The sequence below is a fragment of the Lissotriton helveticus genome, chromosome 11 (assembly GCF_964261635.1).
Source record: "Lissotriton helveticus chromosome 11, aLisHel1.1, whole genome shotgun sequence".
NCBI lineage: Eukaryota > Metazoa > Chordata > Amphibia > Caudata > Salamandridae > Lissotriton > Lissotriton helveticus.
The window spans coordinates 69,318,224-69,345,083 of record NC_136072.1 but is presented as its reverse complement, the minus strand read 5'-3'; the positions used below and the strand labels follow the sequence as shown (position 1 = coordinate 69,345,083).

At 51.8% G+C, this 26,860-nt stretch overlaps 1 protein-coding gene across 22 annotated transcripts in view; it reads right to left on the bottom strand.

Annotated features, from left to right (window-relative positions):
- Positions 1-26,860, bottom strand: part of EIF4G1 (eukaryotic translation initiation factor 4 gamma 1) — a 980,016-nt gene that overhangs the window by 105,473 nt on the left and 847,683 nt on the right. For all 22 annotated transcript variants that reach the window (XM_078666154.1, XM_078666151.1, XM_078666155.1 and 19 more), the window contains 3 exons: positions 15,589-15,704; positions 15,291-15,463; positions 14,659-14,784 (listed from right to left, as the gene is read on the bottom strand). In XM_078666154.1, the coding sequence (XP_078522280.1) occupies positions 14,659-14,784; positions 15,291-15,463; positions 15,589-15,704 (415 nt within the window). The remainder of the gene's footprint in view (positions 1-14,658; positions 14,785-15,290; positions 15,464-15,588; positions 15,705-26,860) is intronic.

The window sequence follows — 26,860 nt, the reverse complement described above, 5'->3', positions numbered from 1 at the left end:
CTAGGATGAGAGTCATCGCGTGTTGCCTTAGCTTTCTTGCGACCAGCGGTATCAGAGGGGCTGGCGGAAAAGCGTACGCAAATTTGCCTGACCAGTTCATCCATATCGCATTCCCCTGCGACTGTGGGTGAGGGAACCTGGCGGCAAAGTGTTGGCATTTTGCGTTTTCTTTTGTGGCAAACAGGTCTATCTCCGGATGACCCCACTGCTGGAAGTACGGGTGGAGGACAGATGGGTGTATCTCCCACTCGTGCATTTGATGGCTGTACCTGCTGAGCAGATCCGCCATCTGGTTGTCCTTCCCTGGGAGGTGTTCTGCCATGAGGAAAATGTTCCTCTGAATGGCCCACTTCCACATGCTCTGAGCCAGATGAGACAGCTGTGGCGAGTGGGTGCCTCCCTGCTTTTGAATGTAGTACATCGCAGTCATGTTGTCCGTCCGGACTAACACTACCTTGTTGCACAGATGTACAATGAAGGACTTGATCGCCATGAAGATTGCCATCAGTTCTAGATAGTTGATGTGCATCTTTTGCTGCCGCGTCGTCCATAGTCCCTGCACTGTGTAAGTGAGCAGATGAGCTCCCCATCCCTGGAGAGATGCGTCCGTTGTCAGGATAATCTGCGGCACAGGCTCTTGGAACAGTCGGCCCTTGCAAAGGTTGTGTGGAGTCCACCAATGCAGAGAGTCGTATGCCCGACTGGTAACCAACACTAGGTCTGTCAATTGCCCACGAGCCTGTGTCCACTGATTCGCTAAGCACTCCTGGAGCGGGCGCATATGTAGCCGTGCGTGAGGGACTATGAAGATGCAGGAGGCCATCATGCCTATCAACTGCATGAACACTCTCGCTGGAAGCGAGTGTTGCGGCCTGAACTTTTGGATCAGAGCCTGCATGCTGTCTATCCTGACTTGGTTTGGCTGAGCCATGGCCGTCAGGGTGTTGATCGTTGCACCTAGGAACTGCCGGATATGCGCCGGCTGAAGATGCGATTTTGGGTAGTTCAGGGAGAAACCCAGATCGTGAAGAAGGTGAATTGTAGTCGACATGTCTGCGGCGCACCGTTGCTCTGACTTGGCTTGCACGAGCCAGTCGTCTAGGTAGGGGTAGACATGGATGTTCTGCCTCCTGAGGTGCGCCGCTACTGTCGCCAGACACCTGGTGAACACCCTCGGGGCTGTTGTGACTCCGAAGGGTAGGACTTTGAACTGGTAGTGCCTGCCTTGAATAGTGAACCTGAGGTATTTCCTGTGTGACGGGTGTAGTGGAATGTGGAAATAAGCATCCTTGAGATCTAAGGTTGCTAAGAAGTCTCCCTGGTTTAGCAAGGGAAGAATCTGTTGCAGTGTAAGCATGTGGAAATGTTCTGATAGTATGTACAGGTTGAGGGGACGTAGATCTAGAATGGGCCTGAGAGATCCGTCCTTCTTTGGAATAAGGAAGTACAGGGAATATACCCCCGTGCCTTCCTCCCCCACCGGCACGAGCTCGATTGCTCCCTTTTGCAGCATCACCACTACTTCCTGCTGCAATAAGAGCAAGTGCTCCGCGGACATAGGCCGTTGCCTTGGCGGGATGTTGGGTGGAGTGGACTTCAACTCTAGGCAATAACCATACTGGACTAGTTGTCGCACCCACCTGTCTGTGGTGATGTTTCTCCAGACGGGCAGGAACTGCTGCAGTCTCCCCCCGACAGGTGTTAGGTGGTCGGGGGGCAGTGACAGAGAGTCACTGTTTGCTTGGAGTAGAGGTGCGGGAGCTGTTGTTTCCTCTGCCGCGACCTCTGTTGCTGTTATTCCTGTAACCTCCCTTGTTCTGTTTAGTGAACGAGGATTGTGCCCCACCTTTTGCGAACTGGGATTGTTGACCCATTTGTCCTCTGGTGACTCCACGTGCACCTGAGCGACGAAAATTGCTGCCACGAAACTGTTGTGACTGTAGGGCCCCCATAGACTTAGCAGTTTCTGTGTCTTTCTTTATTTTCTCTAGGGTGGTGTCAACATCCGGACCAAACAGACTATCAGGATTGACTGGCTGATTAAGAATGGTTGTCTGAATATCCGGTTTAAACCCTGAGATGCGGAGCCACGCTTGTCGTCTCAGCATAACGCTAGTGTTGATAGCTCTAGCAGCGGTGTCCGCAGCGTCAAGTGCACACTTGATGGCTGCGTTTGAGATTAGCTTCCCTTCCTCAATAAGCAGTTTGGTGCCCTCTTGGAACTGTGGAGGCAGGTGTTGTACAATCTGTTCTAGGGTGTCGTAGTGCGCCCTATCATAACGCGCCAAGAGCGCCTGTGTATTGGCGATGCGCCAAAAGTTTGATGCCTGTGCAGCTACTCTTTTGCCCCCTGCCTCTAGCACTTTGGATTCCTTATCCGGGGGAGGAGCTTCACCCGTAGTCTGGGAGTTGGCACGTTTCCTGGCATTGGCGACCACAAGAGAGTCCAGTGGCAATTGTCCCCGAATGTATGCGGGGTCTGCAGGTGCAGGTCTGTACTTTTTTTCAATGCGAGGGTTGACCACTCTCGCTCTCGTAGGCTCCTTAAATATGTCCCCAGCATGCTTGAGGACTCCTTTAAGCATAGGCAGTGTCTTTACTGTCCTTTCAGAGACTGAAAAAGTGTCGAAAAGGAAGTCTTCCTCAACAGGGTCGGCATGCATGTCCACATCGTGATTGGCTGCCGCCCTTTCGAGTAGTGCATGAAAACCTGCTGAATCCTCAGTCGGGGATGCCCGTGCATTAAAAGGCTGCGGGTCCTGCCCCGCACCTTGGGAGTTCTGGTCACCAGTGTCATCATATGAATCCGGTTGCACATCAGGTTCATTGATTGGGAAATTGTACTGCTCGTCCTCATCATACCCCTCACCCGCAGAGTGTTCTGGGGAGGGAGTAGGGCTCCGTCTCGGAGGAGGCTGGATTGGTTCCGTGAGGCCTGAGGCGTCAAGGGGCACCCTCTTCTTCTTTAGTGGGATGACATAGGGGTCCACTGGCTCCGAAGTGATTTTCCTCTTATAGAGGGTCAGTTTGCCTGTGTCAGCGTCGATGAAATGCTCCGAATCGTCCTCGGATTCGAGTACCTGACGTGGAAGTGGGCCAGTCGGTGAAGAAATCACCTGTTTCGGTGCCGATTTGGTTGAAAATGCTTTTGGCGCCTCCTTCGGCGGCAAAATAAAGAGAAGTTTCCCAGACGGCTTCTCTGGAGTGTCTTTTCGCGGCTGCGTTGATGGTATCGGAGCCGACGGGGCAAAGGCCTTCTCCCTGATTCTTTTCAGTGATTCGGCAATGGGGGACGGCACACTCACAGTTTGCGTCGGCGCTGACGAGGATGGTCTGATTTTCCCCTCGGATCCGACGTCCTTGTGGGCCTTGTGCGTTTTGGGCGTGGATCCTGTCTTTACCGCCTCCGATTCCTGCGTTCGGGGCACAGACTTCTTTCCGTGTGCCTGCGTAGCCTCCTTGGAGCCGACTTTGGCGGGTTTTGACGGCGTCGTAGCCGCTGTCCCGTGCCGACCATCTTTCTTGGAGGACCCCTCCTCTGTTGTCGGTTTCGATTTCGCAGCATCGGAATCGACGGACTTCTTCGACTTCTGCGGACCGGAGGTCGACGGAGTCGATGGGGTAGCGGGCACCGTCGGTTTCACCGGCACGGCAGCCATCTTAGGGACTTTCGGTTTCGTGTCGGCCATTTTAGGTGTTGTCGATCCCGATGGTTTCGGTTTCGGAACAGTCTGCCCAGCAAGTAAGTCCGTGGCCGGGCCCGAAGGCGGGGCTGTGGCTTGCGGCAACGGGTCTTGGGTAAGGCCGACAGGCGATCCCGTGTCCCGGTCGGTATCCTCGTAACCTTCGGGGCAGAGCTCGTCCGCTGAGCTATCCGCCGCGGCCCCATAAATCTCATCGTCGTCTCCTACCTCGTCGACGTATTCAAGGCCTTGACCCGCGACTCCGTCGTCGTCTCCCGGATCCGCCTCGACCTCCGTCTCGGGTGGGGAGATTTGGAGATGATGACCCTGGTCCTCTTCGTCTTGGTCGCCGAAGATGTTCTCCGGATCCGGGGCCGCTTGTTTAGCTTCCATGCGCATCGCGCGCCGAAGCTTGAGAGTCTTCTTTGAGCGGAACTGTGCACACAACTTGCACTTGCCGTCGTCGTGGTCAGGCGAAAGGCATTTGTTACACACGTGGTGTAGATCGATGTGTGGGTACTTGGACCCACAGAGCGGGCAGTACTTAAACGGGCTCCGCTCCATGTCCGAAAAGGCTTGCAGTCGTGTCGCGATGAGAAGGCCTCAAAGTTCCGAGAGCGAAGAAAACTCCGCTTATTCCGGCTCCAAGAGACGGAAGACTCGAGACCGTGCGCAGACAATACCGACGCAAGAAAATCGAGGCCTTTTGGCCGCTAAAAGCTAGTTTTTCTTGGTTCCGACAGTAAGACGTTGAGACCACATCCGAACCCAATGGCGGAAAAAAAAAATCTGGGGATGGAGCCGATGCCCATGCGCACTGTAGTCCAGGGGAGGAGCCACCTATCTCAGGATACTTCGAAGACTCTTCCAGGACAACAATGTGCAATCATCCGAGCCCAACACTAGGCGGCGATCTAATGCTAAGATATGAATTTAGCAGCCCACATGCCTCGAACTCCACATGTATAGTATATGGTTTTTCGTGCCCCTCGGGCATTTGTGTAAATTGTGCGACTTTAAGTATTTCTTTAAGAGTTTTGTTGTGTGCTTAGCTCCCTGTCTCATAAAGAGCCAGGGTAGTCTTGTTATAAATAAATATACTTTATTTTTCATAACAACTTGTGTGGTGTCCTTTCACTTGGTGTTCAAGGGGTAAATGTGATGGTAAAACAGCTAGCTTAACACGCCCTCCAGAGTTTAGCTTAAAGACTGCACGTGTCCATGCTACTAGGATAGCTGGTCTATCAGGTTGACTTACAACCAAACATCAGTAAGGGTTGTTTGGACTGATACAAAGTGTTCACTAGAATAGTGAACATTATATATATCAGGCCAACTTCTCACAACTCCCACTCGTGGGTCGATGACGTTGACCTGCTGAGGGAATCCGCTAAGAAGTTGGAGACACCTGGAAGATGAACTGCGGTGAGAGTGATGTGGTGACTTAGGGCCCAGATCGACTGCGCCAGTTGAGACAAGATTGGAGATTTTGTTCCGCCCTGCTTGTTTACATAATGCATGCTGGTTGTGTTGTCCGTCTGAATAAGGACTGACTCCCCTTGGATCAATGGACGGAATGACTTGAGCGCTAGAAAATTGGCCATCAACTCAAGCCTGTTGATGTGCCAGGCTCTCTGAGGCAGAGTCCACTTGCCCTTTATGGACAGGCCTTGAAGGTGTGCACCCCATCCTTCCAACGAGGCGTCAGTCGTTGGAGTAAGTTCCAGCATGATGGAAAGGAACGAAGTCCCTGCCGAAAGATTGGATGGCTGCGCCCACCATTTGAGAGCCGCTTCCATGTGAGCGGTGACACAGACTATGTCGTTGAAGGAACCGGTGACCTGACGCCACTGTCCGTCCAATTCTTCTTGAATGGGGCATGTCCGTAGTCTGCAATTTGGGATCAGTGCAATGCACGATGACGCCATCCCTAGAAAATGACTTTAAGAGACGGACTGAAACTGACTGTTTTGTCCGTAGAAGAGACACTAATTGAAGAATCTTTTGTTGACGCTCCTGAGACACAAATGCTTTTGCAAGAGTTGTATCTAACGTGGCTCCTAGAAAATTCTTGCAGGGAGCTGGATGTAATTGGGACTTTTCGGTGTTGATGGAAAGTCTGAGGGAGTGAAATACCTCCTGACAAAGGCGTGTGTCCTGAAGCAGCTGTGTGAGAGACTGATTTTAGGAGACAGTCTAGGTATGGAAAAATTTGGACACCCTGAAGACGCAGATAAGCTACCACAGGAGCCAACACCTTCGTAAAGACGCGAGGGGCAGAGCATAGGCCAAAAGGCAGTACTCTGAACTGGAAGTCCCTCCGTCCCACGCGGAAACGCAAGTACTTCCGATGTCGCAGAAGAATAGGGACATGGAAGTAGGCGTCTTGGAGGTCGATGGTTGCCATGAAATCTCCCATTGAGAGTAAGCGCTAGCATGCGGAAGGATTGGCACTTGAGATACTTGTTGAGTGCTCGCAAGTCCAATATCGGCCGCGAATCCCCCGTCTTCTTGATAAGGAAAAAACAGGAATAAAATCCCTTCCCCCTTTGAGACTTGGGCACCACTTCGACGGCACCCTTCTGTATCATAAGGCGAACTTGATGTAAGAGTTCCTTGATGTGGGCTGGTGGTGGGCCAGAAGGTGGAGTGGGAGGAGGAAGTTTGATGAACTCTAGAGCATGGCCCCTCTCTACAATGTCCAGAACCCAACGGTCCGAAGTGATGGAGGACCATTGAAAAGAGAACAGGGAGATTCGACCTCCAACTCTTTGGGGTAAAGGCAAGTCATTGTCTCTTGGGAGCAGATCCAGTAGAAGAGGTGCCGCGGCCACCCCGAAAGGGCTGTTTCCGAAATTGTAAGGTTCTGTTTATTCTTTCGTTGTGTTGTGCAGCTGCCTTGTCGGGCGCCAGGACGCTCCTTGGCTGGAGCATCTGTGCGCCTAATAAAAACGCATAACATAACATAAAGAGCGAGCAGTGTGTCTTTTTTGATGGATTGTAATGCCTCATCAACATGTGCTCCAAAAAGTGACTCGCCATCATACGGCATATCCAGGATCTTCGCCTGCACCTCTTGGCGAAAGGATGTGGAACGCAACCAACCTTGACTGCGTAGAACCACCGCTCCTGCGAGCTTCCGGAAACCAGTACAGGCAATATCAACGGCAGTGTCAATAATCTCCTCCGATGTTCTCTCCCCTTCTTGGAGAAGTTGCAAGGCTTCCGTCTTGGAAGCATCTGGAACCAAAGATACTAAAGCAGACATGTCTGCCCACATAGGCGGTCGTAACGCCCCAAAATGGCCAAAGCATTGGCCGCTCTCACTGTGGTGGAGGCCATTGTGGAAAACTTGCAGCCTATAGCAACTAGGCGACGACCTTCGCGATCTGGTGGAGCAGTAACAATGGACGCAGGGTTCCGAGAACGACGCTGAGCTGCCTGCGTAACCACCGAATCCGGTTTCGGCTGTCCAATGAGGCACGCCGGAGTGCCGACAGGCGCCTTATATTTCTTTTCCAATCGGGGCATCTGTGCCGGTAGTGAATTTGGGGTCTGCATCAACTTCACCCCTTCAGTCCAGATAAAGTCTATAATGGGAACAGTATGGACTTGTTTGAACGGTTGATTCTTAAAATCATAGAAGAAGCAATCCTCTTCCCTCTGGACTATTCCTGGCACTTGATGACTAAATCAGATGGACTATGTGCCGCCCTAAAAGACTCGTGTACATCTTCCTCAGAGTCCGTGGCAAACAAGGGTGAGGGAGGCTGTGGATCACTGGGGATAGAAATCTGGTCAATAGGCACTCTGCGGTGCTGGTGAAGTGGGTCGCCAGTGGCAGACCCAGTGGACGACAGTGGCAGCCCAGGCAGAGAGGTAAACGCAGAAGAAGTAGTCGACGGAGCGGACGACGATGGAACCAAACTGGAAGACAGCAATGGCTCCGTTGACGGAACTTTTGCCGACGGAGTAGACGACGAAGATGACTGTCGACAGAGCGGTCGTCGACGAAGTACTCGTCAACGAAGCTGATTTCTTAACACTCTTCGTCGACGATGTGGGAACTTGGAGTGGCATGGTGGGCACCTTTTGAATGGGCTTCTTTCCATCGACAGCAGGCACACATGGCGTCGAAAAGGCCCAACGGCCCGCGTCGACGACAGAGTCGAGATGGAAAGCTTGATAGAGTAAAGAGTTACCGAGCGAGAACAATACCGTCGAAGTCGAAGGCCTTTAGAAAAGTTTTGTTTCGATTCCGAAGTTGGAGTATAGGAGTAACATCCGAACCCAATGGCGGAAAAAACCAATGTGAGGATGGAGAAGATGCCCATGCGCACTGAGTCCAGGGGAGGAGTCACCTATCTCGTGATACTTCAAAGACATCTATGCACAGATATGAATTCAGCAGCCCACATGCCTCGAACACTAAGTGTGAGAAGTTGGCCTGATATATGATGCTCACTAGTTCTAGTGATCACCTTGTATCAGTCCAAACAACCCTTATGGTGATTGGTTGTAAGTCAACCTTATAGACCAGCTATCCTAATGGTAGCATGGACAAAGCAGTCTTAGGCTAAACTCTTTTGGCATGTGAAGCCAGCTGTTTTACCACAATATAACCCCATGAATACCAGAGGAAAGGACACCACACAGGTTGTTATGAAAATAAACAGTCTATTTATTAATAACAACACCTCTGAACTCTTTATGAGGTCAGAGGGCTAAGCACATGACAATCTCTTACGAAAAATACTACAAGTTGCACAAAATTACAATGGTGCCCTAGGGGCACGACAAACCATATACTAAGTGAGTGGAATGTGAAAGTCGATAAAAGGAATGGAGCTGTCCAGAGGCTGTAGGATCGATGGGACCACTCTACACTAACTTCAGGTAAGTAATAGGAGGCCCACGGAACGCGTGTGCAGAGTGTGAACTTACACGCGAGATACGTAACAACTTCTATGGACAGTACAGTTCAAGTAAAAGGTAAGTATGGACAATCCTGACTAGTTAGGACAACAACGACTGTGGAATTGGACACTAGGACAGTTAGACTACCCTTGAGCACCGAAATGCTCTCGTTACCTCACCCACGGGCTGCGGGTGCATAGGTGCCAAAGTGTGTCGGGTTCTCGCGTTGAAGTCAATGGAGCCTGAAAGAAAAGATGCTGCAGGCGACCAGGGGGAAGATGTCCGGTGCGATCCAAGGGTGGATCGGTGAAGAAGAGGACCTGAAAGCAGAGGGGACAGTGTTCAAAGTCACTAGCCAGTGACCGGTGTGGAACCAGGAAGGAACCAGATGTCGACGTCGCGATCAGGTGAAGAGTGGACGCTCGACTCTGCAGCCACGTGGTCCAGGAGGTGTCTTCGACGACCAGGATGGAGGCACGAGCTGTCCCACGCAGGCTCTGGCTGTCGGCGGTGTTGGAACTGGAATCTGCGCCAACAGGCCTTGACAAAGGCAACCCACGCGGTGAAGGGAAAAGACGTCTGGTGCGGACTAGGAAAGTCCGGGGTGCCCCTCTTTTGGAAGGGAGCAAGGGCCAGTCTGGAGCAACCAGACCAGCAGTGAAGATTCAAAGGTTCGTCGTCTAGGAGGCCACTAGCCAGCCGGCAAGTGACCAGACAACGCGCCGAGCAGCAAACAAGCAGAAGGGCCCCACGCAGATCTCGTGGATGCTGGAGGGCTGATCTTCGGTGCAGGGGCTGCTCGGGGCTGGGGCTTCTCAATCCCCAAAGCACTTGGTCGAGTTTACCTCGGGAATCGTGCTGGTAGCAAAGTGCAGGTTCGTTCAAGATGGCAGGTCCCACGTGTCTCGTCGCACCAACGGGTCTCAGCTTTGCTGTAGATGTGAGTTGAGGTCGGAGAGGTCTGGGAATCCGGGTCTCGTCGGGCTCTGAAGTCTGGATCCTCGAGGGAAGACGACAAAGTGAAGCCGCTGGACGCTTGATGGTGCCTGCAGTTGCACAAGGGAGATTCTTCAGTCTTCTGTGGAGCAGAACGTCGAAGGCCAGAGTTTCTTCTTGTTGAATAGTTCAGGATAATCTAATTTGGAATGGGACCAGCTCCTACCTTTATTCTCCTAAAGGGGGCTGCACTACTGACTAGGTCCCTCCCCTGGGTGGGACCAGGAAGGGGGGTGGCTACACCCCCTATCCTTTGTCCGGTTTCCCGCCAGAGCTGGGGCTGGGATGCCCCAGCAACTGGTTTGAACCGGTGTATGCACAGGGCACCTTGTGTGCCCCAGGCATGTCTCATTCCTTTCAGGCCTATCCTCCCCAATACACAAAATCCTGCTGGGGTTGTGCTAGCACCTCCCAAGGCAGGAAACTCTTTGTCCAAGCCATCCTCGCTGGAAGGACTCCCAGCAGCAGGAGGTCAGACTTGTGTCTGTGGTGGATGCATCCATTTTGTGATGCTGAGGCTCGAGTTAACTTTAACCGGGGTTCACAGTTACATACATGTCGTGCCCCTCTAGAAGGGTGGAATGCTACCCCCGTCGCCAGAATTGGCGAGGGGGTAGTATTCCAATTCGTATGACACCTTACTCGACATGTTTTGATAATGTTATACCAGAGTTAGCATTTAACCGCGAGGTTGATAATGCACTTAAGAGTATATGGTATAGCGTTATCCTTGAACAGCTATTAGGACTTGGTTCCGCAAGCTGCAAACGGGCTCAGCTCATGCCAGAGCACCATCTCACATAATTCCAAGCACTCTGCCTTCAGGATTGATAAGGCCTTCCATAGGAGTGACTGATAGGAATATATGTGTCCATTTTAGGGTTAGATATAGGTATACTATATCTACAGCAAAGGGTGTTTACACCACCTTGCCCAAGCTGTCATGCAGCCAGTTGTGTCAGATTTAGATGGCCAGCCAGGGGTGGCATAATACATGCTTCAGCCCCTGGTAGGCCCTGGGTACAGGGACTGATAAGGTGGCCCAGTACCAATTGGCAAATGCACCTAAAGTACATGGTTGTCAATTTAGAGAGAGAACAGCTAGGCTGTGGGTCTGATTAGCAGGCCCACAGCCAGGGAAAGTCGTAAACCAGTGAAGCAAAAAGCAAAAATCTGGGGTGACCATAGGATTGCAGACCCCACTCTCCTACACTAGGTACCTTATATGAAGCCCTGATCCCAGTGCTTCAGACGGCATCCAATTCAACACATAATGGAGCAGGTATAGATCCTGAGTTGGTCACAATGAACCACGCTGGATTAGGAGATGTCACATTGGACGACTTCTATCCCAAAATAACAAAGAAACTTAGCAGGCCCCTCCCACACACGGTATAACGATCAATGCTGCAAAGCTAAAAGATCATTGGTATCGTCCGTCAAGGCCAATGATCGTTTGAGAATTAAATTTGCTAGGACGGTTTATAAAGCGGCTATCTTTGAAGCCAAAAAAGAGTGGGAAATGGAAAAGTGGGATGCTTTGAGAAGCGCCTTGGGGGACAGGGACAAGAGTACCTTCTAGAAAGTCGTTCACTCTGGTAGATCTGGGGTAAACCACAGGTAGATCCAAACTTGGACGAAGAAGTCTGGCAGGAACATTTTTAATCTCTCCATTCTAAGGCAAAAATATTTAATGATGAGGTATCTGAGGGATGTTCTATGGGCATCGACCACTGCCCCAAACTGAGGGAAACAAAAGAACCCTTCGACGAGAGCCTTAATTCAAGGGAGCACTAGTAAAAATTGCCCCAGGAGGTAAAGCACCTGGATTAGATAAAATTCCTGGGGACCTCTTCCGCAGTGAACCAACTGTCTGGGCTCCATATGTCTGGGTGCTATTTAATGTCATACTACAGGGCAGTTGGGTTGGACAGAAATAATGCCCATTTATAAAAAAAGGCTCACCGCTTTTACCAGTTAATTATAGGCCAATAAGCCTTATAGACATTACGCAAAAAATCTTTGCGCGTGTATTGCTGCTTAGGTTGTAAACATGGATGGAGGAATGGGTGATATTATCCCCTCTACAGGCAGGGTTTAGGGAAAAACTGTCCACTTTGGACCAAATACTCAGGCTTCAATTGTTACATTGGAAGACTGTGTCTAGAGGGTGGCAGCCTCTATTTAGTATTTGTAGACCTGAGGTCAGCCTTTGATTTGGTCCCAAGGGAAAATCTTTGGACAGTCCTCCACGAGATGGGGATTTCAACATATCTTCGCCCAAATCAGATTTGGCAAAGATGGAAAGCTAACTGCTCCCATCCCGATCAAACACGGTGTTCGTTAGGGCTGTGTGCTCGCCCCCACTCTCTTCAGTCTCTACATCAATGGCCTGAGATTTTTTATTAGCTGAGAAAGACCTTGATGCTCCCAAGTTAGCCTCCCGAAAAATCCCTGCAATGATGTTTGCCGATGATACTCTATTAGTATCTAAATCACCTATGGGGATCCAGAGGGTACTCAAATTTGAAGCTTTCGGTTATGAACGAGGACTAAAAATCAATATACAGAAAAACAAATTTATGGCATTCAATAGCCCCAAAAGCACACAAGTAAACCTGTCCCTAAATGGTAAATCACTCGAAAGAGTTCTCTTGATTATCTCGGCATCACAATCACTGAAACTATGGATTGGCGGGCACAAATTAAAAAAATCATCATTAAAACTATCACAATCATCGGGTGGTATTATGAAGCTATTTTGTAAGTCTAGTCATAAACCTGTGAGTCCAGCCATGGAAATATATAAGGCCCAAGCCCGGGGAGGGGTGTTATACGGTGCAGAACGTTGGGGCTACACAAGATCTGAGAATTTAACGCAGGTAGAAAACTTCCTGAGGCAGTTGCTAAAGCTCCCACGGAGTACACCGTTCATTCCACTCCGATTAGACCTGGGTCTTATGGCAATCGCTGATGTAACCAACTTTAAACCTTTATTATACTGGCATCGCCTATGGGTCACCCCAGAGCTTCTTTCATATAGGGAGGAAATAAAAGTAGTAATGAACCTAAGGGGGGCTGTTAAACTTGCGTGCCTCGCGTACATAAAGCACGCGCTGGTCAGTATGAACTTTGGGCTGATCCAGAGTCTGCCTGCTCCTCACTCCCTAGGAAAGCACTAAAGGCCTTTTATGAAGAGTTTAAAATGGCACACCATCACAGTTGCCCTCGAGTAGGCAAGGTAACCTCAGCCTTTTTAGATATCAAAGACCGGTTTAGCTTTGAGACGGCTTTAGATGACATCAAGGCAGCTTCTGCTAGAAAGCTCTATCTTCAGTTTAGGCATGGGGTTCTGCCCCTTCGCTGCTTTACTCACAAGTGGGGGGGGGGGGGGGGGGGGGGTTGCAAGTTCTGAGGTGCCCGGCATGTGACTGCCCCGAAGAGTCAGTACTCCATGTTTTTTAGCTGCCCAGGCTATCACAAGGCAAGAAAACTATGGCTGGCGCAGATTTGTAGGAACCTTGGTACTAGACGTTGCTCAGAGGCTTTCAGGATTCTGAAAAATGATGTCAGTACCCCGATCGTTTACTCAGTGGCAGGTTTCTATGTGGTGTACGCGTAGGATTTTCTTAAAAAACACATTAAGAGCTAGGATATGTTTATGGCTTGATATGAAGTAGTCTCACTATCACCATTAAACAGTTAGGAAGAATATTTATTGGTGGTTCTCTGTTGGTTTTAAAATTAGGACTCGTTTTTAACAATTTGTCATCTTTTTAGAATTTTTTTAATGTAAATTATTTAGTTGCATTATGCACTTTCCAAAGGTGAATCCTTGCTCGCTGCCTTGAATAACCCTCTGCGATTTCAGTTTTTCCTCGCCTCCTACTACATGTGTATGAACTAGAATTGCAGGCATTACTAAATGAATATTCTCCAGACGTGTGCCAATAATATTCACAACTATTTTTTGTTGTTTACTGATGTAAATTCAAATGCATGGTTATGTATTGCGTTTGTACTTTTGGGGTCATATTGACCGAAATAAAGTTTATTGAAACTGAACAATTCAGAAGTTAGCAGGGCTGGGGTGCCAGGCTGTAACTCTGTACTTTCCAATGAAGCTACTAGGCTTTCTACAATAAAAACTACAATTAAGGGTTTTTACTGCTGGAACTTGTAAAAGTACATGTTCCACTGTTTAACATACAGTACCCTACCTTAGGACTCATAGGACTGCCAGTTGAGCTAGCAGTTTTAAACTGCCCTTCCAGTCTGCAGGGGTAAACTGTGAGCCAAGTTGTACCTCACCCACTCAAGGCGGCACAAGTGCTGCAGTCCCTGGTGGATGCAGGCTCTGGGTAACCCTGGTACCATATACTAGGGACTAACAAGTTAAGCCAAACCAACTGGGAACAAGTCAATTAAACGTGCACCATTTTAAGGGTCAGACCACATGTACCAAGTCATGTTAAGCAGGGCTCTGAGGTTTTCAGAGCTATTACACCAGTACCTAGTAGTCAAAATGGAGGGGGAAAACTAGGGGTAAACCTGCGAAAAAAACTTTCCTTAGACTCAGTCCAGTCCAAACCAATTACAATTAAGGTACAGCAATCACTTTGAGGCATAACATCTCATAGCGCCTCTAATGGTCATTATGTGCTTCTCTGGAAGGTGCGGGTCATAAAATGTAACTACTGCAGAAGCCAGGCTACTAACTGCAGATTTGGTGGGTCTGGGGGATGATCTTTCCCTGATGCATTGCCAGTAGATTACTGTGGGTTGAGCAAACTGTCGAAGATGAGGACCGGAAGCTGAAGTAGTCTACAAAAATCATGTGCTGCTTTAGGAAATTCTGAAACAGCATGGCCCAGATGATTGATTCTATTTTACATTCAGTATATGAAATGAATAGCAAAAAGAAGCAGGTACGGTTTGTGGTGGAAGGGATCCCAACCAGTGCAAAAAGAGCAACTCCTCTAGTGTACATCCTAGCAGAACTATATCCAGAAATATTGGTCAACACCAAAACCATTGAAAAAGCCAACTATGTTCATCCTACCTAAAGACTTCCGACATGGGGATTCCTCCCTCAAGCAGTATGGGGGTTATGATCTCAGCCAGATACTGCCATATATGGGGGATGTCAATCTCCATATCTTCCCCAATTTCCAGGATCTCCAGGAGTCTGTGGAGAAATTTAAAATGTGCTGTTAGAACAAAATATAGGATACACTTCCCAAAAGTATTTTAAAATTAAAAAAAAATGATGCTTTTACACAGATATTTTATTGCTTTAATTAGAGAAATGTCTTGCTGCCTTATAAGCGGTTGGGATACTGCATGTCGTGGGACTATTGAACATAACAAGTGTTCAGGGCGATTGCTGACTGGCAGGAAATAAGGGCCACTGTTGTATTGTTGAGCTTAGGTTCCAAACTAGGGTGTGGATGCTTTATAGAAAGTGAAACCTGTTATTTCACTGTTCTAACTACCAAATTCCATGAAGAGCAAGGGCATTCAGGACATGTATTCCCTTGTTGTTTTAAACTAATGTTAGAACCCTTTAACCCCAGCCCATAGCATACTTCCGAAACCATTAAAAGCCTTATGCTACAGACCTGCATAATTTGATTAATTGCGACCATTCCAGACACATACAAAACCGAGGCTAACCGATCTCCAGCAGCTCACCCTTTATAGTACTGTTCTTTCGACATGTTGCCAGCCTTCACTAGTTGGTAGAGCAGCAAACCAATGCGCTCCCGAGCAATGTTGCTTCTCTCTAGGGTAGACTCTATGCCATTTCGCACAAAAATGAAAAGTAGAGTGGGTGAATTCAGCTCCTGGACACACTGCAGGGCTTCCTACAGGAAGAACAAGTAGACAGCACTCCGTATTCGGTTTATAATTGCAAGATCTGACATAGCAATCATTGGTACCCTTCCTCAAATATCAAGGACATTTCTTATTCCCACTTCTGCCAGCTCACCTTCATGTCATTGAGGTGCAGATACTCCTCGATAATGGCCTTTGATTTTTTCTCAAGTTCATCTTCCGACATGGATGGCTTGGAAGGAACTGGGGAAGGTGCAGGTTCTCGCTTCACTGTGTAGGAGACAAATTCAAGTCAAGTACCTCAACATGTACATTTCTCAGATAATTTCACTGAAAGAAAGCTCCCAAAAGGAGTGCACTTTTTTTGCGTAACTCGTTACCACGATCACACAAGTGCATCTATGAAAGCCTTAACACAAATGTCTACTAAGAATACTACAATGTCCTTACCTGGTGGCAGAATTGAGGCTAAATAGTGTTTCTTCAGACTTCCAAGTGCCCTCAGGGGACAAGGAGGTGCAGGTTTCCTCTTTTTCTTTTAATAACTATCCGGCTTATCAGTCAAGTGAAACACAGCCCCACAAGCCTCTGAATAAAAAGATTTTCTTTGTTGCATCCTTAGAGAAGTGTTAAACCTACAATAGTGCAGGCAATGCATTCAATACGCAGGAAAGATCCATTGCTGGAGAAGGCTAAAACGCAGCGGTTCCAAGCAGCAGATAAGACAGCAATTTTTGTTAAATCACTTTTAGATTTGGGTACGGTCACTATGAGAATATTTGGTGGCAACTGCCTGTATACTCCTCACTGCCTCACTAAACTAGATCCAGAAACTCTTGCAAAAACGACTGCAAACCAGCAAGTGACACAGGCGGCCCATTGAAATGTGTCAATGAAAAGGAAAATGCAACTTACCCAGTATGCATCTGTTCTTGGCGTATAGAGCTGTAGAGTCATATGCTATGCATAGATCGCCATCTAGTGTTGGGTCCAGCTGTTTGCACTTAGTTTTTCTTCGAAGAAGTCTTTCCAGTCACAAGGTAGGTGACTCCTCCTTTCGGTGACAGAGCACATGGACATAGATTCCACTGTTAGATTGTTTTTCCGCAGAAGGTGATAATGGAGATAGTAGGAGTAGTAAAAGGAAAGGTCCACAAATGCATGTATCCAAGTAAGATATTAATGGAACAGGTATAGATACCCAGGGAGGTGGGCGGGCACATAAGACTACAGCTCTATACACCAAAAACAGATGCATACTGGGTAAGTAGCATTTTTCGTTGGAGGCATATGAGCTGTAGATTATATGCTATGCACAGACTATATAGCAGTTATCTCCCAAAGCGGTGGCTAACCTGTATCCGTTGCAGAGGTCTGATATAGTGTACATAAAACTGCCTGGTCCACTCTAGCTTGTCTTGCTAACATATCTACACAATAGTGTTTCGTAATTTCTTACCTGTTTGCAGGAAATGTCCCAGGGCTGAATCTAGGTATCCAGCACCGAGTTAGTAAAGTAACGTAAAAAGTAACAAATAGCTTCTTACCTGGCGGTGTTTTGCAGCTTGAAGATATTTCTGGTTTCACTATGCTGTGCATTATTCCGCGGTCTAGTGGTTGGGTCCGGAATCGTAGTCTTTTTTCTGTTTTTTTTCTTCCGTAGCCCAGGTGGGCGTGGACATCGACGTCCCACCTTTTGGTGTCCTTCCTGTGACGTCGACGCACTTCCTGCGGAAGCTCCCACCTTTGGGCACCATCTTCGGATTCTCTTTTTTTTTTGTTTTTGTATCACGGTTATTCATCCCTTTCCAATCATTTCAGGTTCTTCCTTTTTTAAGGAACTCCAGATGTGTCTCTTCTAAAGAGTTTGACTATATATTTTCCTTGTATTCCCTTCACCTCCGGTCTCATCTTTCTGGCAGAGGTGGGTGGGTTAGCTAGTGAATGCAGAAAGATCTTCAAGCTGCAAAACAACACCGACAGGTAAGAAACTTTGTTTTGCAGCATGAATCTTTCTGGATTAATTATGCTGTGCATAGACTTATTATAGGTTTGTGGTGGCTGGGTGGAAGAGGAGCGTTGGTTGTTGAATATATGTTGAAGCACTTTCTGTCCTACTTGTGCTTCCTTGTTCATTTGTATATCCACGCAGTAGTGCTTATTGAACGTGTGCACTGAAGTACAAGTTGCCGCCAGGCATATGTCTTGAATCGGTGTGTTAACCAGGAAGGCTGTTGTTGCTCCCTTTTTTCTTAGTAGAGTGGGCTTGTGCCCCTCCTAGTAGTTCTGGCCCTGCCTGTTTGTGGCATAATTGTATAGTTTGTGCGATCCATTGTGCAATGGTACCCTTTGTTACTGGTCTTCCCACTAAACTGCTTGCGAAGGATACAAAGAATTGCTTTGTTTTCCTGTGCTCTTTAGTTCTTTGAATGTAATGCATTACTGCCCTTCTAGTGTCCAGAGTGTGCAGTGCCCTCTCTGCGCTTGTGGATGGTTTCTGAAAGAAGCTTGGTATCTGTATTGCTTGGTTCATGTGAAACCTTGACACCACCTTTGGCATAAAGTGTGGGTCTGTTCTCATTACCAACCTGTCATTGTGTATTTGAATGTAGGGTTCTTGTAGTGTTAGAGCTTGCAGCTCACTTACCCTGGGTAGCGAGGTGATTGCCACTAGAAAGGCTGTCTTTATTGTGAGCATTTGTAGTGAGGCTTTATGGATAAGCTCAAAAGGCGCCTTCATAACCTCTGTTAGGACAAAAGAACAAGTTACTTACCTTCGGTAACGATATATCTGTAAGAAACAGTAGTTAGTATTAGATTCCTTACCTTAGAATATCCCCAGGCGTCAGTCTGGATCCGGAAACTTTTGCGTAGCAGTACCCCTGCGCGTCGGTAGGCGTCGTCTGCAGGCGTCCCCTGCGGCTCCGCGTCGTCGGCGTCGTGCGCCGTGATGACGTCGCTGGAGTATATAGACGCCGCCTCCGCGTGCTGACGTCAGTTCTTTGCACACAGCTTTTCCGCGCCAGAACACGCAGAGCCATGTGAGAACCAACACTGGTGCCATTTGAAACTAGGGCCCTGAAAGGGATGTCCCTAACCCTAGGTATCAGTTCGCAGAACGGGGAGGATGGGCGGGGCGGTAAGGAATCTAATACTAACTACTGTTTCTTACAGATATATCGTTACCGAAGGTAAGTAACTTGTTCATCTGAAAGAAACAGGTTAGTATTAGATTCCTTACCTTAGAATAGATACCCCAGCAATACCAACCCCGGTGGTGGGTCTGCGAACCAATACAACCTACACCAGAAAGTCCTGGAGGACCGAACGGCCAAAGAAGCCATCCCTCCGGACTTGACTGTCCAGGCAGTAGTGCCTCGCAAAGGTGTGCAGCGAGGCCCACGTGGCCGCCTGGCAAATGTCCTGCAAAGGGACTCCCCGGCCCAGGGCAGTAGTAGCCGCCGTGGCCCGAGTGGAATGGGCCCTCAGCCCAACAGGAGGCTCCTTCCGAGCCAAAGAGTAGCATGCTTTGATGCACAGGACGACCCACCGAGAGATGGTCCGTTTCTGTACCGCCCTTCCCTTCTTCTCACCCACGTAGCCAACAAACAGTTGGTCATCCACCCGGAACTGGCGTGTGCGATCCATATAGAATGAAAGCGCACGTTTTGGGTCCAGACGATGGAGCCGCTCTTCATCCTTTGAAGGATGCGGAGGCGGGAAGAAGGAGGGCAAGGTGATGGACTGCCCAATGTGAAAAGCAGAGACTACCTTGGGCAGGAAAGAAGGTCTGGTCCGAAGAACCACCTTATCAGGATGAACAGACAAGAAAGGAGGTTGAACAGAAAGAGCCTGGAGCTCACTCACTCTCCTGGCAGAGGTGATGGCTACCAGGAAGGCCGTCTTTAAGGTGAGAAGACGGAGAGGACAGGAATGAAGGGGCTCAAAGGGAGCGCACATCAGGAAAGTCAAAACCAGGTTCAAGTCCCACTGAGGCATCACGAACGGAGCTGGAGGATACATGTGCGTGATGCCCTTTAAGAATCTTAACACAATAGGGGACTTGAACAAAGATGGCTGATCAGGTAGCCTCAAGAAGGCGGAAAGGGCAGAAAGATAGCCCTTGATAGTGCCCAGAGCAGAGCCCTGCTGGGCAAGGGAAAGGAGGAAGAGGAGAACCTCAGATAGAGGGGCAGAAAGGGGATCCACAGCCTTTGCTGTGCACCATGCCACAAATCTGTTCCACCGGCAGGCGTATACCGACTTTGTGGAGGGACGCCTGGCTGCCAGAATGACATCACAGACTTCAGGAGGCAAGTCAAATGGCCTCAACTGTCGCCGCTCAATCTCCACGCATGGAGGTGGAGACTGGACAGGTTCGGGTGGAGGACCGTCCCCTGCTGCTGCGACAGAAGGTCCTCCTGAAGGGGCAGGCGGATCGAGGGACCGACTGTCATGCTGAGTAGCTCGGGATACCAGTACCTTCGAGCCCAGTCCGGAGCCACAAGGATAACTTGGGCCCGGTCGCGCCTGATCTTCTTCAGCACTCTGGGCAGAAGTGGTATAGGCGGAAAGGCGTACAACAGACCGCAACTCCACTCGCGCCGAAAGGCGTCGCCGAGCGAGTGCCGTCTTGGAAACTCCAACGCGCAGAACTGATGACATTGCGCGTTCTCTTCTGTGGCGAATAGATCTAACCAAGGCTCTCCCCATTGCTGAAAGAGGCCTCTCGCCACATCCGAGTTCAGACGCCATTCGTGATCCACCGAGCACCGACGGCTGAGTTCGTCCGCCCTGGCGTTCAGAGAACCTGCCAGGTGTTGAACCGTCAGAGTCACGCCCTGACGTTCCAGCCATTGCCAGAGGCGCAGAGCCTCTTGGCAAAGGGTCCACGACCCCACACCGCCCTGTTTGTTGCAGTACCACATGGCGGTGGTGTTGTCCGTGAACACCTGCACTACACTCCCGTTGACAAAGGGGAGGAATGCCTTCAGTGCCAGGCGAATCGCCCGCAGCTCCAACATGTTGATATGGAGCCGGGACTCCGCCGGAGACCAGAGGCCTCTGATCTCCGCCTCTCCCAAGTGGCCACCCCAGCCTTGGAGGGACGCGTCCGTCACAACCACGTGCTCCGGCTGGGGAAGGGAGAGGGATCTGCCCCTGACCCAATCGCGGTCTGTAAGCCACCACTGCAACTGTCTCGCAGTGCCCTCCGAGATCAGGACATGGTCGGATAGGTTGCCCTGATGCTGGGCCCACTGAAACTTCAGGTCCCACTGCAGAGCCCGCATCCGCCATCTGGCGTGATGCACCAGAAGGATGCAGGAGGCCATCAGCCCCAGAAGCCGCAGCGTCAACCTGACCGAAACCCGGGATAACGGCTGAAAGATGGGAATCAGAGCCTGAATATCCCGGACCCGCCGTTCCGGGGGATAAACCCGAAACTGCGCCGAGTCGAGAACCGCTCCGATGAAAAGGAGCTTTTGAGAGGGACACAGGTGTGATTTCGGCACATTGATGGAAAACCCCAACTCGTGCAGGAGGTCTGCCGTCATCTGAAGGTGGTGGACGACTGTCTGGGGCGAGCCCGCCTTCAACAGCCAGTCGTCGAGGTAGGGGAAGACTGAAACCCCTAACCGGCGCAGATGAGCTGCGACCACCGCCATCACTTTCGTGAACACCCGTGGGGCGCTGGTAAGGCCGAATGGGAGCACGATAAACTGAAAATGCTCGTGGCCTACCGTGAACCGCAGGTAACGCCGGTGGGCCGGCAGGACGGGGATGTGAAAGTACGCATCCTGCAAGTCCAACGCTACCATCCAGTCTTGTGGGTCTAGAGCAGCCAAGACCTGAGCCAAAGTCAACATCTTGAACTTCTCCTTCCGGAGGAAGCCGTTGACGTTCCGTAGATCCAAGATAGGACGCAGGCCTCCCTTGTCCTTCTTGGGTACCAGAAAGTAGTGGGAGTAGCAACCACACCCTACTTCTGGCCCAGGAACGCGCTCGATGGCCCCCTTGGCCAAGAGGGCCGTAACTTCCTCCTGCAGAAGTGTCAAGTGGTCCCCCGACACACGGTGGTTCTGCGGTGGCATGGCTGGAGGAGTGGACTCGAAGGGGAGGGCATAGCCCCTTCGGACAAGCTGCAGCACCCACCTGTCCGATGTTATCGCGCGCCAGCGGGAGTGGTGATGGCGAACCCTGCCACCCACTGGCGTCACGTGAGCCCGAAAGCTCGGACTAGGAAGGCTTGGATGCCGCAGCGGAGGGAGGCGTGGACTGACCACGACGCTGGCCTCTACCGCCACCACGGCGGAAACCACGGGCGCCACCGCGCTGGGGAGCGCTCTGCGCCGCGTGGCTGGCAGCACGTGTGGGACCTCCTCTCCCTTGGCCACGAAAGGGCCGAAACGAACCCGTCTGCTGGCGCTGGGTCTGGGTCGAGAGACCCAAGGACTTGGCCGTGACCCTGGAGTCCTTGAAGCGCTCCAGCGCGTGGTCCGCTTTGTCACCAAATAGGCGACTGCCATCAAATGGCATGTCCATAAGCGTATTTTGGACGTCTGGTGAGAAGTTGGCAGATCTCAGCCAGGCATGGCGACGAATCGCCACCGTAGTGGACATGGCCCGTCCCAGTGAGTCCGTGGTGTCCAGACCACAACGGATCGAGTACCGCGCCGCATCCCGGCCTTCAACAAAGGCCCGGGTGAGCTTGTCCCGCACTTCCTGGGGGCATTGCGGCAAACACTCCTCGACCGTATCCCACAGGGAGTGGGTGTAGCGGCCCAAGAGGCACGCGGTGTTACAAGACCGCAGCCCAGCACTCAAAGAGGAAAACACTTTCTTTCCGAATTGGTCGTACCTCTTTGATTCCCGGTCGGGCGGAGCCGACGGAAATGCGGACTGCGAAGTGGAGGCCTGGATCACCAGACTCTCCGGGGAGGGATGGGTGGACAGGAAGGCAGGGTCGTCCGCGCAGGGACGGTGACGCCTGGCAACGTTCCGGTCAACCGGCGCACCAGAGGCGGGCCTGGACCAGGTGCCCAGAAGGACATCCGTCAGGGCCTCATTAAACGGCAGCAGAGGCTCCTGGGGGCATGACTGCGGTTTAAAAACTTCCGTCAGGATATTCGGTTTGACCTTCGCGACGGGGAGCTCAAGGTGTAAGGCCTTGGCAGCCCTCATCAGGACCACCGAATAGGCAGCACCCGCCTCGGACGCCACAGGGGACGGAGAGACAAACCCAGGGTTGGGCGACTCGTCCAGGCCACTGGCATCACCCAGATCACCTACCCAGTCCACATCGTACTGGCAGGCACGGGATAGAGGGTCCTCAGACCCCTCCCAACCCTCTCCATACTCCTCCTCGTCATACCCATATTCTGGGTCGACGATATAGACATCGGGGTCAACAGGCCCCATCGGCGTCGGGTCCGGCGTCGGCCGACGCCGGTCCGGCTCCGAGTCCGGAGTCGGGGAGGAAAGGGGGGTGGCGCCGCGCGGCGTCGGTGCCGGGGACCCGACGCCGGCCGGAGCCGACGGCGGAGTCGCTGCACCACGCGGGGGCGGTACCATGGGCTGGCCCACAGGAACCGACGCCGGAGAGGCCGGGAGACCAGCCGGCGACGAACCAGAGGGAACCAGCGGCGCCGGGGCCGGAGCCACCGGCGGCGCCGGGGCAGGAGCACCCGAACCGCTCGGGCCCCCAGACGGGACCGACGGGCCCGCAGGCGCCGAAGGCCCCGCCGGAGAAGACCTCGCCCTCATAGCAATGAGGAAGGCCTCGATCTCCTCACGCGACGCGCCTTCCCCAGGGACCGACAGGTGTGGGGCAGACGGCGTCGGCGACCCATGCGGGACCGCGGGGGTGGGGTCACCCGAGCCCCCGGCCGCAGCACGCGGGCGTCGGGGGGAGTCGGGGGTGCGATGGCGACGCCCCGACTTCTTGTGCTTACCTGACGAGCCGGAGGAATGGTGGCGACTCCCGGAGCGCCCATGGCGGCTCCGCGACCGCTCCCTCGACCGCTCCCTCGACCTCCGACCGGACCGGGACCGCTCTCGACGCGGGGCCGACAACCGGAGTTCGAGAAGCTTGCGGGACCGCTCCCGCCTAGCTTTTCCAGTCAAGGCCCGACAGTCGACGCAGGACTCCACGTCGTGGTCCGCGCCCAGACACCGGAGGCAGAGTCGATGGTGGTCGGTGACCGACATCATGCGGTCGCACTCGTCACAACTCTTGAAACCGGGCATCCTACCGGCACCGTAAAGATCAATCAGTTAACAAAAAACTTGGTCAAAAGACCGGAGTACTGCTCTTCGGATCTGCGCTAACTGGCGCGGAAAAAAGAAGAACTGACGTCAGCACGCGGAGGCGGCGTCTATATACTCCAGCGACGTCATCACGGCGCACGACGCCGACGACGCGGAGCCGCAGGGGACGCCTGCAGACGACGCCTACCGACGCGCAGGGGTACTGCTACGCAAAAGTTTCCGGATCCAGACTGACGCCTGGGGATATTCTAAGGTAAGGAATCTAATACTAACCTGTTTCTTTCAGATTTAAGGTTCCATGCCAGTGGCGGCATCCTCTTTGGTGGGGCGATCCTTTTAGCCCCCCCCCCAGGAATCTCTTTAGTACTTGGGATGTAAGGAATATGCTACTTACCAGTATGCATCTGTTCTTGGCATGTAGTGCTGCTGACGAACAAGTTACTTACCTTCGGTAACGATATATCTGTAAGAAACAGTAGTTAGTATTAGATTCCTTACCTTAGAATATCCCCAGGCGTCAGTCTGGATCCGGAAACTTTTGCGTAGCAGTACCCCTGCGCGTCGGTAGGCGTCGTCTGCAGGCGTCCCCTGCGGCTCCGCGTCGTCGGCGTCGTGCGCCGTGATGACGTCGCTGGAGTATATAGACGCCGCCTCCGCGTGCTGACGTCAGTTCTTTGCACACAGCTTTTCCGCGCCAGAACACGCAGAGCCATGTGAGAACCAACACTGGTGCCATTTGAAACTAGGGCCCTGAAAGGGATGTCCCTAACCCTAGGTATCAGTTCGCAGAACGGGGAGGATGGGCGGGGCGGTAAGGAATCTAATACTAACTACTGTTTCTTACAGATATATCGTTACCGAAGGTAAGTAACTTGTTCATCTGAAAGAAACAGGTTAGTATTAGATTCCTTACCTTAGAATAGATACCCCAGCAATACCAACCCCGGTGGTGGGTCTGCGAACCAATACAACCTACACCAGAAAGTCCTGGAGGACCGAACGGCCAAAGAAGCCATCCCTCCGGACTTGACTGTCCAGGCAGTAGTGCCTCGCAAAGGTGTGCAGCGAGGCCCACGTGGCCGCCTGGCAAATGTCCTGCAAAGGGACTCCCCGGCCCAGGGCAGTAGTAGCCGCCGTGGCCCGAGTGGAATGGGCCCTCAGCCCAACAGGAGGCTCCTTCCGAGCCAAAGAGTAGCATGCTTTGATGCACAGGACGACCCACCGAGAGATGGTCCGTTTCTGTACCGCCCTTCCCTTCTTCTCACCCACGTAGCCAACAAACAGTTGGTCATCCACCCGGAACTGGCGTGTGCGATCCATATAGAATGAAAGCGCACGTTTTGGGTCCAGACGATGGAGCCGCTCTTCATCCTTTGAAGGATGCGGAGGCGGGAAGAAGGAGGGCAAGGTGATGGACTGCCCAATGTGAAAAGCAGAGACTACCTTGGGCAGGAAAGAAGGTCTGGTCCGAAGAACCACCTTATCAGGATGAACAGACAAGAAAGGAGGTTGAACAGAAAGAGCCTGGAGCTCACTCACTCTCCTGGCAGAGGTGATGGCTACCAGGAAGGCCGTCTTTAAGGTGAGAAGACGGAGAGGACAGGAATGAAGGGGCTCAAAGGGAGCGCACATCAGGAAAGTCAAAACCAGGTTCAAGTCCCACTGAGGCATCACGAACGGAGCTGGAGGATACATGTGCGTGATGCCCTTTAAGAATCTTAACACAATAGGGGACTTGAACAAAGATGGCTGATCAGGTAGCCTCAAGAAGGCGGAAAGGGCAGAAAGATAGCCCTTGATAGTGCCCAGAGCAGAGCCCTGCTGGGCAAGGGAAAGGAGGAAGAGGAGAACCTCAGATAGAGGGGCAGAAAGGGGATCCACAGCCTTTGCTGTGCACCATGCCACAAATCTGTTCCACCGGCAGGCGTATACCGACTTTGTGGAGGGACGCCTGGCTGCCAGAATGACATCACAGACTTCAGGAGGCAAGTCAAATGGCCTCAACTGTCGCCGCTCAATCTCCACGCATGGAGGTGGAGACTGGACAGGTTCGGGTGGAGGACCGTCCCCTGCTGCTGCGACAGAAGGTCCTCCTGAAGGGGCAGGCGGATCGAGGGACCGACTGTCATGCTGAGTAGCTCGGGATACCAGTACCTTCGAGCCCAGTCCGGAGCCACAAGGATAACTTGGGCCCGGTCGCGCCTGATCTTCTTCAGCACTCTGGGCAGAAGTGGTATAGGCGGAAAGGCGTACAACAGACCGCAACTCCACTCGCGCCGAAAGGCGTCGCCGAGCGAGTGCCGTCTTGGAAACTCCAACGCGCAGAACTGATGACATTGCGCGTTCTCTTCTGTGGCGAATAGATCTAACCAAGGCTCTCCCCATTGCTGAAAGAGGCCTCTCGCCACATCCGAGTTCAGACGCCATTCGTGATCCACCGAGCACCGACGGCTGAGTTCGTCCGCCCTGGCGTTCAGAGAACCTGCCAGGTGTTGAACCGTCAGAGTCACGCCCTGACGTTCCAGCCATTGCCAGAGGCGCAGAGCCTCTTGGCAAAGGGTCCACGACCCCACACCGCCCTGTTTGTTGCAGTACCACATGGCGGTGGTGTTGTCCGTGAACACCTGCACTACACTCCCGTTGACAAAGGGGAGGAATGCCTTCAGTGCCAGGCGAATCGCCCGCAGCTCCAACATGTTGATATGGAGCCGGGACTCCGCCGGAGACCAGAGGCCTCTGATCTCCGCCTCTCCCAAGTGGCCACCCCAGCCTTGGAGGGACGCGTCCGTCACAACCACGTGCTCCGGCTGGGGAAGGGAGAGGGATCTGCCCCTGACCCAATCGCGGTCTGTAAGCCACCACTGCAACTGTCTCGCAGTGCCCTCCGAGATCAGGACATGGTCGGATAGGTTGCCCTGATGCTGGGCCCACTGAAACTTCAGGTCCCACTGCAGAGCCCGCATCCGCCATCTGGCGTGATGCACCAGAAGGATGCAGGAGGCCATCAGCCCCAGAAGCCGCAGCGTCAACCTGACCGAAACCCGGGATAACGGCTGAAAGATGGGAATCAGAGCCTGAATATCCCGGACCCGCCGTTCCGGGGGATAAACCCGAAACTGCGCCGAGTCGAGAACCGCTCCGATGAAAAGGAGCTTTTG